Below are 12919 nucleotides of genomic sequence, written 5' to 3' on the forward strand. Positions count from 1 at the left end.
TTGCACCATCAGTTCTTCGGGTGCTTATCCAGTTTGTGACTGGGATGGGAGCAGGGATAGTGTTATTCTTACAGGGTTGTCATCATTACTTTCACTGGTTCTTTAAAGCAACAACAAATTCAGTAACATAGGTTACGGGGGTATTTCTAAAATGCATATGTTAAATATTGCCTCTCCAAACCTCAGGATGTATCCATGTGCTTTATTGAAGAAAGGCCACTGCTTTAATGCAGGAAACAGAGAATTTCTGCACTTAAATAGGAACGTGACAGCAATTCAGAGTCATTGGGCTGGATAACTATTCGCCCAAAGACCAGAACCAAGTCCTTCAAAATGCCTTGGACCTGAGAGGATTTGTTTTCCCGGATCTTCAATGAATTCAATTAGAGTTAAGAGAACAAAGTGCAGGATACAAAGGAAAGTACAGTTAAACGGAGCAAGGACACCTTCCTCTACTGGTGGAAGGTCCATTCAAGAGTTTGAGAACAGCAAAAACAGCACAGTTCCCTTGAATCTGGAGGCTGATATATTCAAGCTCGTGAATCTTCTGCTCAACTGAAAGAGACAGCAGCAGTGTGGCTGAGGTGGGATGGAGTTGATGAAGGGGAGTGTGGCTTGCACGATGGCCTGAGTTGTATTCCCAGCTCTTTGCAGTTTTGGTCGGAGCATTTCCTTTATGAAGCTGTGGTGCACTCTGACAGGATACTTCCTCTGGTGCATTGGTTAGACACATTGGAGACAACCGTGCAATGCTTAAAGCATCAGGTACATGCTTTACAGAGGTGGGTGCTCCCCTTTTGGCCAAGGCTATCTATCATGAAATTGGCATTCTTATATATATTTTAAATGTATAATTCATAGCTTCAAGTTCTTGTACACAATAATTTTGTCCACATTTTCGATAGTAGCAGCATCCACACTTTCTAGATTCTTCACACTAAGTCGAATGTAGCTCCTCAATGTAGCCTGCACTGCTTCATATCTGCTGCTCTATGTCTTTCCAATTCTTCCCTTCTCTTGCAGGTACATTTAAAGGATCATTATCACAGGCACTTTGTGATAGGATGCTGTATTTTGTCGCAATGTAATTCAGTTAATGGCATTGGCATGTAGGTTATATCTCAATACAGTTGTAAGCAGTTAAATATCCTGAAGCAATCTGCAATCTGTCTGCACTCACACTGTGAAATTACCCTGTAATAATATTGTGAGTTTGATGTACGACGTTTGTTCACCTCATTTATTAGAGTTGTTTTAAACCATCTATTTTCATTGATTAAAAGTTTTGCTACAATAACAGCCAAAGGAACTTTTTGTATCTCAAAACAATAGATTTGAGGGGTAATTTTAAGACTGTGTACATGCAGGATGAATTTGATATAACTGATATTACACTAAAAAAAGGATTTAAACATCAATACATTTAAAGGGTCTTCACAGCCTTTTGAAGTAAAGAATGGCAAATGATTATGCACAACAAAATCCCACAAACACTTGTCAGTTTAGGGATAAACAATGATGAGGACTCCACCAGAACACTCTGCTCTACTGCCAGTCATGCCCCAGGAATTTTTAATAAAAACACAGAAATGCTGGTGTAACTCAGCAAGCCTTGCAGCGTCCACAGGAAGCACTGATATATAAACAATGTTTCAGGCATGAGCTCTTCCATATCTTGAAGAAGACCATGGCAAGACCATAGTCTATCCAGGTCAGTAGCAGTGCCCCAAGTGCTGTCACACTGAGCACTGATGCACCTCAGGGCTGTGTGCTCAAGCCACTCCTGTTCATGCTACTGACCCACAATTGCATCACCAGCTCCAGATCCAACCGTGTCATCACATTTGCAGATGAAACAACAGTCGTTGGCCTCGTCAGCAGCTATAGAGAAGAGGTGGAAAATGGTGTGAGAGGAACAACCCGAGTCTCAATATTGACAAGACGAAGGAGATAACCGTGGTCTTCAGGAGATCGAGGAATGACCACCCTCCACTACTCATCAACAACTGAAGTTGTTGATAGTGGAGACCACCAAGTTCCTTTGAGTCTACATAACTGGTGATGCACAACTTCTCCTCACTTGTCAGGAAGGCACAACAGTGACTGCACTTCCTGAGAAGACCGAAGCAGGCAAGGCTATCGGCCATCATCATGTCAACTTCCTACAGGAGCTCTATCGAGAACGTCCTGGCCGGCTGATCACAGAGTGGTACAGTTGCTGCAGACAAATGGATCGGAGGTCACTCCACAGGACAATAAGAGTGGCAGAGAGGATCATTGAGGACACCTTCCACCCAGCATCTTTTAGTTGCTCCCATCCAGAAAGGGATACAGGAAGATCAGAGCCAGCACCACCAGGCTGAGGAACAGCTTATTTCCACGGGCAGTGAGAATGCTGAACGACCAAAGGAACTGATTACCCTAACCTTCCAAGACTCATATTTCTGAAACAAAATTTATATGTTTGTGTATATACATATATATATATAAATACTTGTCCTGCATATGTATTGTTTGTCTCTCTGTATGTGTGTTATGTCTGATTGTGTGTTTCCCTGTCTTGCACTGAGGACCAGAGAACGCTGTTTTGTTGAATTGTCAGATGACAACAAACTTGGCTTGACTTAAAAAGCTCAGGCCAGAACGTCAGTTATATGCCTTTGCCTCCTATGGGTGCTACGAGACCCATTGTGTTCCCTTTCTGTGTTTTTACTAGAATCGCGCATCTACAGGCTTCCGTGTTTCACCCCAGGATTTTAAAAAATTCCACCCAAAATTGCAGGGTTATGCGTTAACATCCTTTCTCCTGTCAATGCTCAGTACAACATTAAATCATCAGCTTAGTTTATGTGTTGAAGTGGACTTCAAACAATGGGGTAGGAATGCTGTTACTGAAATGAATTGATAGAACAACGGACCTTCCAATCCCCACTTCCACAAAGCCAGGGGGGGGATACTCCTTTGTGGCCCATTGATTGGTGAAACTCAACAGTCAGTTATAGACATCAGAATGAGGAAAGTAAATCGCAATATACTGTTATCTTCCCTCAGGTACGCAGGTATGCCCAGAGAGGAAATCATTCTGGACCAGAAATAATAATCTTCAATTATTCATTTTAACTTCAGTCAGCCCTGGAATTTTAGGATTTAAAATCTAACCTCACTCAAAGCCCCATCTGCTGAATGAGAACTTGAATGAAAAAATCTGCTGTCACCAAACCATAAGTAGCTGTCATCATGGAGTTTGTGGGTGATAAAATCAAGTGGGACTAACAGCACAGAACATTAAGCTATCAATGTGTTCTGGAGCTTGTTTCAGTTGGCAACCTTTCCAGAAGTTGTATTCATTTTAGATGCAGTGGAAACCATGAAAGGGTGGGAATTGTTACACGGGACCTCCTGACATGACTCTTCCAATGCTCCCTTGACTGGCTCATATTTCATTCTCCATAAACCAATTCATCTGAAGTTCTCAGAAAAATATCAATAAGCCAAAAAGATAGTCACTGCAGTTTTGAAAAAAACCCATTATGTTAATTAGCTGTGAAATATAGGATAGGAGTTACAGGAGAACTGTGACATGAGCAGAGAGCAGCCTGACAGAAGGGAGCCTGAAGTGCCAGCTCCATTGTACTTTCTCTAATTTGAGCTCATTATGTCTTCAGTCTGAAAGGCTCAAGCTTAATCTTGATGTCAGAATCACTTATACCATTTACAAACGATAAGAAGGGAGTTTGGGACAGAAGAACCAAGCAGACGTCACCCTGTCATCCAGACCAGACTCCATTGTGCCAAAGAAGAGAATGACGCAAGAGCACGTTCTTTTATTCAGTCAACACTTCTTAATGTGAGTGTGTGCAGCTAATGGCACCAGGTTTTAGTGACTTACACTGGCCTTCATTCTTAATTTCTGTTGTTTTAGACAGCCTACTGAGGGTGGCTTAAATGAAAACAATATTGATAATCAGGAATGTGCTGATTGATTTAGTTGATGATCAATGAGGCAGTTTTGTTTAATAACTTACTCTTTCTATAAAGAAAAGTGATGATCAGTGAACAGGAAATCCTTACGAGTTTTTTGAAAATACTCTACACTCACCAGTTAGTCAGATGACTGCAGTATTCTCCGAGTTCATCTTCTTTGGTCTGTTTGCTTTTCTTCTTATTGAACCGTTTTAGCTTGAGAGGCCTTTCCCAAAGTAAGAAAGTAGAGTTAAATGTAGGCCTGATTGGTGGCAGGCTCTCTATAAGTGAACCTGTTGTATTCTTCTAATAATCTTTTGTAGTTATTTTTCTGGAGCCATTCCAATAACAACTTTATTTGAATTTATTATTTGTGAATTTTTAGTTACTAAAGGGTATTGAAACTATTTGTTCAGATTCTCTGCTGACAATATAAAGCATATGATTTAGCACAGATCACAAGATTTCTTTATTAAAAATTGGAACTTCAAATTCAGCTGTTTGAATCCTAGCAATAATATAATTGAAACACAGTTTCACCACTTTCCTGACCCCCAACTAGGTTCTAGAGCATTGTAGGTGGGGTTGGAGTTGGGAGGGAAGATTTTGGGCGACTCCATCACTAAACTTGAACTCTACTCATATAGAAATACAGCATAAAATAGGCCCTTGGGTCCATCTTGTCCATGCCAACAATGAGCAAGTCCCATTTGTGAATTTGACCCTTAGGCCATAAACCTTGAAACACAAAAGTGCTGGAGAAAACAAGTCAATTGTTTTCCTAGGCTGGCAAGACTCCATTGGGAACTGAGTTTTTTTTTAGTTCACTGGTCTATTTGGGGTTGTTCAGACTATGGTGGCTGTTTAATGGAGTGACTATGGGTCACTTTTCCTTGCAGGGTGCCATTGAAGCGCCCATGCAGATGTCAGTGACCAGCAGTAAATGAATATGTCCTCAGAATCTGAAACAGGGTCCATCGTATCAGAGTTGTGGATCGACATTGTCCGCTCTTGTGGACCATGTGCAGGTGAAGCACATGGATTGGATTTTGGCTCATTCAGAGCCATTTAAAATCAGAGACGTGATTTACTGATTCTGGATTGATGACCATGCCCATTAGATAAGAAGTTGGTTGGAGAAAGGAAGTGGGCCAATTCATTTAATGCCTGTTTCTACCATAGGAAGTGCACAAACATTGAGGTGGTTGGGATTAGGGACATAGAAAAATGTAAAAATGGCCTGATTTGCCCTCATGGAAGCAGCCAAAATGCTTTATATCCAAAAACACTTACTTTCTGAAGTGTTATCCTTTTGTGCTGTCCAACCAAAGTGTGGTATCACACCCCCAAAATAAAGAATTTATTTTAGAGATCTTTCATGCATAATTAATATTACCAGGGTAACAGAACCTCTACAATGGTTCTTAACCTTTTTTTGCACTCACATACCTCCTTAAGTAGGATGCCATAGGTGCTCTGTTGTTAGTAAGGGATTACTTAACCTCACAAAGATAAGCGTATACAGAGCCGTTGTCATACCCACACTCCTGTTCGGCTCCGAATCATGGGTCCTCTACCGGCACCACCTACAGCTCCTAGAACGCTTCCACCAGCGTTGTCTCCGCTCCATCCTCAACATCCATTGGAGCGCTTTCACCCCTAACGTCGAAGTACTCGAGATGGCAGAGGTCGACAGCATCGAGTCCACGCTGCTGAAGATCCAGCTGCGCTGGATGGGTCACGTCTCCAGAATGGAGGACCATCGCCTTCCCAAGATCGTGTTATATGGCGAGCTCTCCACTGGCCACCGTGACAGAGGTGCACCAAAGAAAAGGAACAAGGACTGCCTAAAGAAATCTCTTGGTGCCTGCCACATTGACCACCGCCAGTGGGCTGATAACGCCTCAAACCGTGCATCTTGGCGCCTCACAGTTTGGCGGGCAGCAACCTCCTTTGAAGAAGACCGCAGAGCCCACCTCACTGACAAAAGGCAAAGGAGGAAAAACCCAACACCCAACCCCAACCAACCAATTTTCCCCTGCAGCCGTTGCAACCGTTTCTGCCTGTCCCGCATCGGACTTGTCAGCCACAAACGAGCCTGCAGCTGACGTGGACTTTTTACCCCCTCCATAAATCTTCGTCCGTGAAGCCAAGCCAAAGAAGAAACTTAAGGAAGTATGTGAGTGGAAAAAAAAGATTTACAACAACTGCTCTAGGGGAAGGCATGGCCTCTTTCTTCTGACTCAGTGGAGATGCACTACCAATTAAATGTTGGCTCATACCTTAAGATCACTGCCTAAAAACAGTACCAGCATGAAAATCAAAAATCCAATGACCCTAACAATGAATTTATGTCAACTCCATTGGCTGCAATAAAGATGCAATACTTGTGACAAAGTTGGACTTGCAATTGAAAACATCCAGATCAGAGAAGCACCCTTTAAATTACCTCTTCTCCTCTGTAAAGGAAACTAGGCTCTGAAAATGGTCTTGCACAGCTAACATTCCAGGCATTCCTTGAGCTGTTGTCCCTGTTGCTCTCTGGAAGAAATCAACAATAAAAATGAAGGTGACATGTAGCAGTTGGCATTGTTATCGAGCAGTGAGCCTTGGGCTCGGTTGCCTTGCCTCCTAATCAGATGGAAAATATTCCAGCCCCACTCCAGGCAGTAAAGCCCGGAATACGATACAAAAATGCTCGGCTAAAATCTGACGTGAGATGCAAGAATCAGAATCAGGTTTATTATCATAAACATGTTGCTTTGTGGCAGCAGTATTGTGCATTACAAGTGCAAAAATTGCTATAAATTACAGTTCCGTAAATACAAGATTTAAAAGATAAATCGTGCCACAAAAGAAAAAAGTGAGGTAGTGTCCATAGGTTCAGAAATTTGGTGGTGGAGGGGAAGAAGCTGTTTTTGATAGGATGGGTGAGTGTCCTCTGGATCCTGTAACTCCTTCCTGAAGGTAGCAGTGAGAAAAAGCTCACCGCCTCTTAAAGATGTCCTTAATGGAGTGAAATCTAATGGTCATGATGACATTGGCCTAGTTTCCAATCCTCTGTAGCCTTTTCCTGGCCTTTGCATTGGCACCTCCATACCAGACAGTGATGCATCCAGTCAGAATGTTCTCCACGGTACACCTGTAGAAATTTGCAAGGGTCTACGGTGACCTACCAAATCCCCTCAAACTCCTTATGAAATATAGCCACTGGCGATATTTCATGATTGCTTTGACATGATGGTCTAGGATAGCTCTTCAGAGATGTTGACACACAGGAATTTGAGGATCCTTACCTTCTCCACTGCAGACCCCTTGATGAAGGAAACAGTGAGAAAAGTAGAGTTAACATTTTAAGTCCAAGATCCTTTGTTTGGAACTGGGAAAGAGAGAAAGCAATGAGTAACAAAACAAAGAGAATATTTCTGATCGGAGCGAGGACAATAGAGTTAATGTAGTTGTTGGAAGCATCTTTTTCTCTCTTGTTTGTCACTGAAGGTAGGGCTATAGGACACACACAAATGGAGAGAGAAAGAATGGAGCCAAAATCACACCTGGATTACAGGTGGAAATAGCTGGTACAAAAGTACGAGTTACCTGAAGATAGAGGATTCTGTGCAAGTCCGAAAGGCTGCCAGGAGCCCAGATAGAAGGTGACTCACACTTCCTCAAGATTATATTGTCAGAGGCTGTCGACAGAGAAGTGGGAGTGATCGAGGATTATGCTTGCAGATTGAGGTTTATGGTTCTGGCAAAGACAGTGCAGCAGTAATGTTGTTTTTAACATCACAAGAGATTTTTATTCACAAAACAAGCTACTCATCCTGTATCAAAGATTTGAACTAAACCTGGAGGGTGGTCACAAGCAACTTCACAAAGAAGATTGTGAGAACTTGCCTTTGTGCAGCACCTTTTAAAGATTTAGAATGCCCCATGAACACTAGTCAATGAGATACTTTATGTGGATTAATGGTACCAGGTTATTTGTGAGAGCACAGTTGCAAACAATAAGGACAGAGGAATGGTGACATTGGGTTAAGTATTCAATGAAAGGACTTTATCATAATGCTGGTTGTTTGTTTAATGTTCATCTGAGATGGCAGATGAGCATCTGGTTTAATGTTTCAGTGTGAGAGACAGAACCTCCCACATCATGCCCTAGAATGGCACCAAAGGTTTGCTTTGATTTTCTACTCATCTCTGCAGTGGGACTGAATGGTAAACCTTCTGTTTCAAAGATGGAATAGTTCACAGTCCTTGATCTCTAGAAACAAGAGTCAGGAAAGTGGACAATAATATGCCCACTATCATTCTGCTATTCTGCTCTATCCTGTCTTGTCATGTGATCGTTAAACCTAAGTGAATCCTTCTTCCACATACTCACCTTTATCCCCTGATGCTCAGACTAAGGTCCCTCAGTCAACATTGAAAAATGCACTTGAGTCCATCGTCTCTAGAGCAGCCACTCTCAACCATTTTTTTGGGCTATGGGCCCAAGATTCCGCTCAAAGTTTAGGGTTCCCTCTTCCCTGTGAAGCAGCCATGTTTTGGCTTCTTTTCTGTACTTTTCTCTTACTGACTACATAAAAAAACAGAAAAAAATATTTGTTACATAAGGTGAAAGGAAAACAAGTCTGTTGTAAAATGCGCTATGGCCCCAGGAGGAGGGGGGAGGTGACTGTCGTAGGAGCCCCACGGAGAATGGCTGCTCCAGAGGTCAAAATTACCTCTGTGGCTTGAGCTTTTGTGACCTCATGGTAGTTCAGCCAATGTTTACCCTGTTCTCTCCCTCATAACAATATTTGATTTCATCAAAAGCTGCTTCAAAAAACTGCCATGTCAGTCTCAATTGTTTCTCTTTCTCCAACCCTCCCTTCACACGTTCTTCTGCAACGCTCTGATATCATTAACCATTGTTCATACTCTGTGGTCTTTCCCACCTTCATGGCCACATGGTTTTACTCTGTCTTCATTTGCAAGCTTTCTAAAAAACAAGCAGGCAACGAATTGGGTTCATGGTTACTGTGTGGAGAAAAGTTGCTTTAATGAAGAGATATTCATGCACTCTCTCAATTCTTGCAGCATCTGGTCAGGTAAATACAAAACTATAGATTCTTATCTCTGCTAAAAGAAACCACAGGGTATCCACGGTTGCATATTAGGTGCAGAATTCTCTAATTTCTTCACTTGGCCAAGCTGCCTTAAAATTACAATTATTCACAATTAAAAGATTAGAGGGAAATATTCAACACCACATAATAGGGATGAAATGTTCCTCGACTGCAATTATGAGAAAGGCAGAAAGGATTTTTCCTTTCGGATATCCTAAAATAATGAAAACCTAATTTAACAGTGCCTGGAACAGACTGCCCAGGAGTAGCCATGGAGGCAGATAGAATAGTAGCATTTAAGAGGCTTCTAGATAGGCACGTGAATATGAAGGGGATGGAGGGATTGTCCAAAAGGTGCAAACCACAGAGTGTTAGGTTGATTTGGACAACATGGTCGGCACAGAAATACGGGCATTGCTTTGTGCTCGACATGAATAAAATGTCCAAGCCGATTTACACACAGCAAGCTCCCACAAACGAGGTAATAAAAGCCAGAAGATCTGTTGTGGAAATGAAAACAGTTACTGCTGGCAACACTCAGCAGGTCAGGCACCATCTGTGGAAAGAGAAACAGAGCTAACTTTTCAGGTTTGAGACCTGAGAACTGACAAAAGGTGTGAAGCATCAGGTCTGCTCTCTTCCCACAGATATTGACCCATGGAGTGTTTACAGCAGTGACAGGTTTAACTCTAGATTTCTAGCATCTGCTATGATTTTCATCTGTTGTGAAATTGTTGACCAAGGCATAAATATCAGCCAGGTCAGGGAGACCAAGCTCCCTTTCCCTCCCAAGAAATAGTTCCCTGGGAATCTTTGCCTGAAAAAACAGATACCTTAGTTTACCATCTCATGGACCTTAGTTTACCATCTCATGGGAGTCCAGGACCTACATCAGAAGATATTGGGCAGCCAGTCCAGAAATAAAACAACATGATCTTGGTCATTAGAAATCCCAGCTGTTACTAATCCACAATGTGATTCCCCAACATAAGAAGTTAAAGAAAAGGAGCAGGAGGAGACCTGGCTGTGGACTCAGCTCCACTTGCCCATCTGTTCCCAATAGTGTTTAAATCCTTGATTTTTCAAAAATTTGATTAAGCTTTAATTGCAGCATGACCACAGCTCTTAGCACGTCCTCCAACCAGTGGAACACACGGCCTGTGAAATGCTCTGCACATCCTCAGCTCTAATGGCCAAGTTAGGGGGATAAATAAAGTAATAGAGGTTGATTGCAGAGAAACAGGCTCTTCAAACCAACTTGCTCATGCCAACCAAGTTCTCTACCTGAGCTAGTCCCATTTGCCTGCATTTGACCCAAAAACCTCTCAACCTTTCCTATCCATGTACCTGTCAAAACATCTTGTAAGTTTGTAATTGTACTGCTTATACCACTTTCTCTAGCAGCTCTCTCCATTTCCCCCCCCAAAAGTCGCCCCTCTAATTGGTTTAAAATCTTTCTCCTCTCATCTTAAATCTATGCCTTCTTATTTTTGACACCCCTACCTTCCAAATAAATACTTTATCTATGACCTATATTCATAGTTTTATGAACTTCTACAAGGTGACCTTTCAGCCTGAATACACCTGAGATTGTTTGATCTCGGAAGCTAAGCAGGTTCAGGCCTGGTCAGTACTTGGAGGGGAGACCACCTTGGAACACCAGGTCCCGTAGGTTTCTGTGAGGGGCGCTGGACACAGTGGCGACTCTCTGTCTGCCTTACGGTAGACAAAAGTTAAAGAATTTTACGTATGTTACATTCTAAATGTAGTATTACATGACCATAATGGAACCTTTACCATCCCAGCCCATCCAGTCTTTTTTTTAATGCAGTCCCAGAAACTTCCAATAAAACTTAGCTGCCATGGAGGGACATTGCTCCGCCTATTCACGCTCAATGACTACGTGATGTCATGTCAAGCTTAACTTTCGAGATTGGATGCTCAATTTTCAATTTGAATTTAATCTTTCAAACACTGTGGGAACCTTTTATGAATTATTTTCAGAATCTCTGATTTGATATGAATGCAGAAGTGTTGACCAAAAAGGTAATTTATCACTGTCATAAGGAATTCTTTTTTTATTTCCAAACAGCTTTGTTTTTGGCATTGGTTTAGATCTTTTTATAATAAAATATTATTGTAATATAATTTGTTTAATTGAGAATGTGGAGTTCTGTGGATGAATTGGTATGATCAAAGGGTAATGTATTCTTTTTTGACTTTTAATATGTATTTTATGTACTCTGTAATTTTTCATGTGGAACGTCAAGAAAAATATTGAAAAAGAAAACTTAGCTGCCATTGCTTTCATTGCTCATACCTGACTAAATGATTGATTGAACAACATCTTCCTGTTTATCCTGCTGTTATAATTATATATTTTGTACCTATCCTTAGATCATTCTAAATTCCATGCACAAGTACCAGCCAAGACTCCACATTGTGAAAGCAGATGAAAATAATGCATTTGGTTCAAAAAACACAGCCTTCTCTACCCATGTATTCACAGAGACGACATTCATATCAGTCACATCATATCAGAATCACAAGGTAAGCACTTCCTTGCATCCTCTCTGACCCTTGTAAGACCCTGTCGCTGCGTGGGTACAACCTTGGAAGGAAGAGCATTTCCTCCTGTTACTGATACTAATTGAACGCGGTTCCACGCTAAGTTTTCTGAACTGTGACTTACGCCCTTTAGTGGGTGATTATTTTGAAGTCAGATGCGACCTGCATCAGCCTCCAAAACGGCAAGACTTCTTGGTGATCTGAGGCTTCCTCGTCAATCACATGAAGCCCAAAGCCCTGAAACACCTGAGACACATAGGAGGTAGCAGAGGCTGGAATCTGGAGCAATGCACAATCTGCTGCAGGAAATCAGCTGCACCAGTGGCAGAAAAAGAACTGGTTCTGGGACCAAAACGTCTATCATTCTTTTTCTCCCATTGATACTGCTCAGTCCACCGAGTTCCTGTAGAAAATCGTGTTTAGCCCTGAAATATAAGTTGGTTGATAGAATGTGATGTGCGGAAGGGAAGGACGTTTATCTTTTCTTTGAGTATTTAATCAACATATACAAAACCAAATAATTGGCAATAATATACCAAAATAATATAATAGAATTCCAATATATGTTGAAACTATATATGAAAAAACTAAAATATAAGCTAAAAACTAAAAAAAACTCCCTACCACGAATAAAAACTAAAACCCCTATCTATGAAAAACCCTCCCCCCTAAAACTAATCTATCCCAAAACTAAAATACATAATATTTCTTTATAAAACAATTACAATTGATTAATTCAGATTGCATCAGTTGACCGAGAAACCTCAAAGACATCATAAAATTATTATACCTTCAGGGAAAACTTCTCTGATCAGGAAAAATAAAGAAGTTTTATAATTTTAATTTCATTATTCTAGCATACGGATCCCAAATTTGTAAAACATAAGGAATATTTATCCTTTAAATTATACATAATTTTTTCTAATGGACATTTATTAATGACTAAGTTTGTCCTTCCTCAAGGTTGGGTTGTTCAAGTCAGAGTGAGACAAGAGGGGAAAGTGGTAGCATGAGCCAACCTTGTCCTGAGGTTGACCCTTTGACTTGCTGGCGGTTTCTCAGGCAAAGCTCCTCTGAATCTTAAAGTGCAGAAAATAAAGTTATTGTCAAACAAGAAAGTCTGCAGACACTGTGTGCTGCACACAAAAATCACCAGGCCACACAGCATCTATTGGAAGTAATGGGTAACCAATGTTTCTGGCCTGAGCCCCTCATCAAGGTATGCGCAAAAGACAAACAGATGGCTAAATAAAAAGCTGCGTATAAGAGGAGAGGAG

General features: G+C 41.3%; 1 protein-coding gene across 4 annotated transcripts in view; it reads left to right on the forward strand.

Moving 5' to 3' along the window:
- Positions 1-12919, forward strand: part of tbx4 (T-box transcription factor 4) — a 158622-nt gene that overhangs the window by 114177 nt on the left and 31526 nt on the right. For all 4 annotated transcript variants that reach the window (XM_069911460.1, XM_069911457.1, XM_069911458.1 and 1 more), the window contains one exon: positions 11472-11624. In XM_069911460.1, the coding sequence (XP_069767561.1) occupies positions 11472-11624 (153 nt within the window). The remainder of the gene's footprint in view (positions 1-11471; positions 11625-12919) is intronic.

The sequence above is a fragment of the Narcine bancroftii genome, chromosome 14, assembly GCF_036971445.1.
Source record: "Narcine bancroftii isolate sNarBan1 chromosome 14, sNarBan1.hap1, whole genome shotgun sequence".
In the NCBI taxonomy this organism is placed as follows: Eukaryota; Metazoa; Chordata; class Chondrichthyes; order Torpediniformes; family Narcinidae; genus Narcine; species Narcine bancroftii.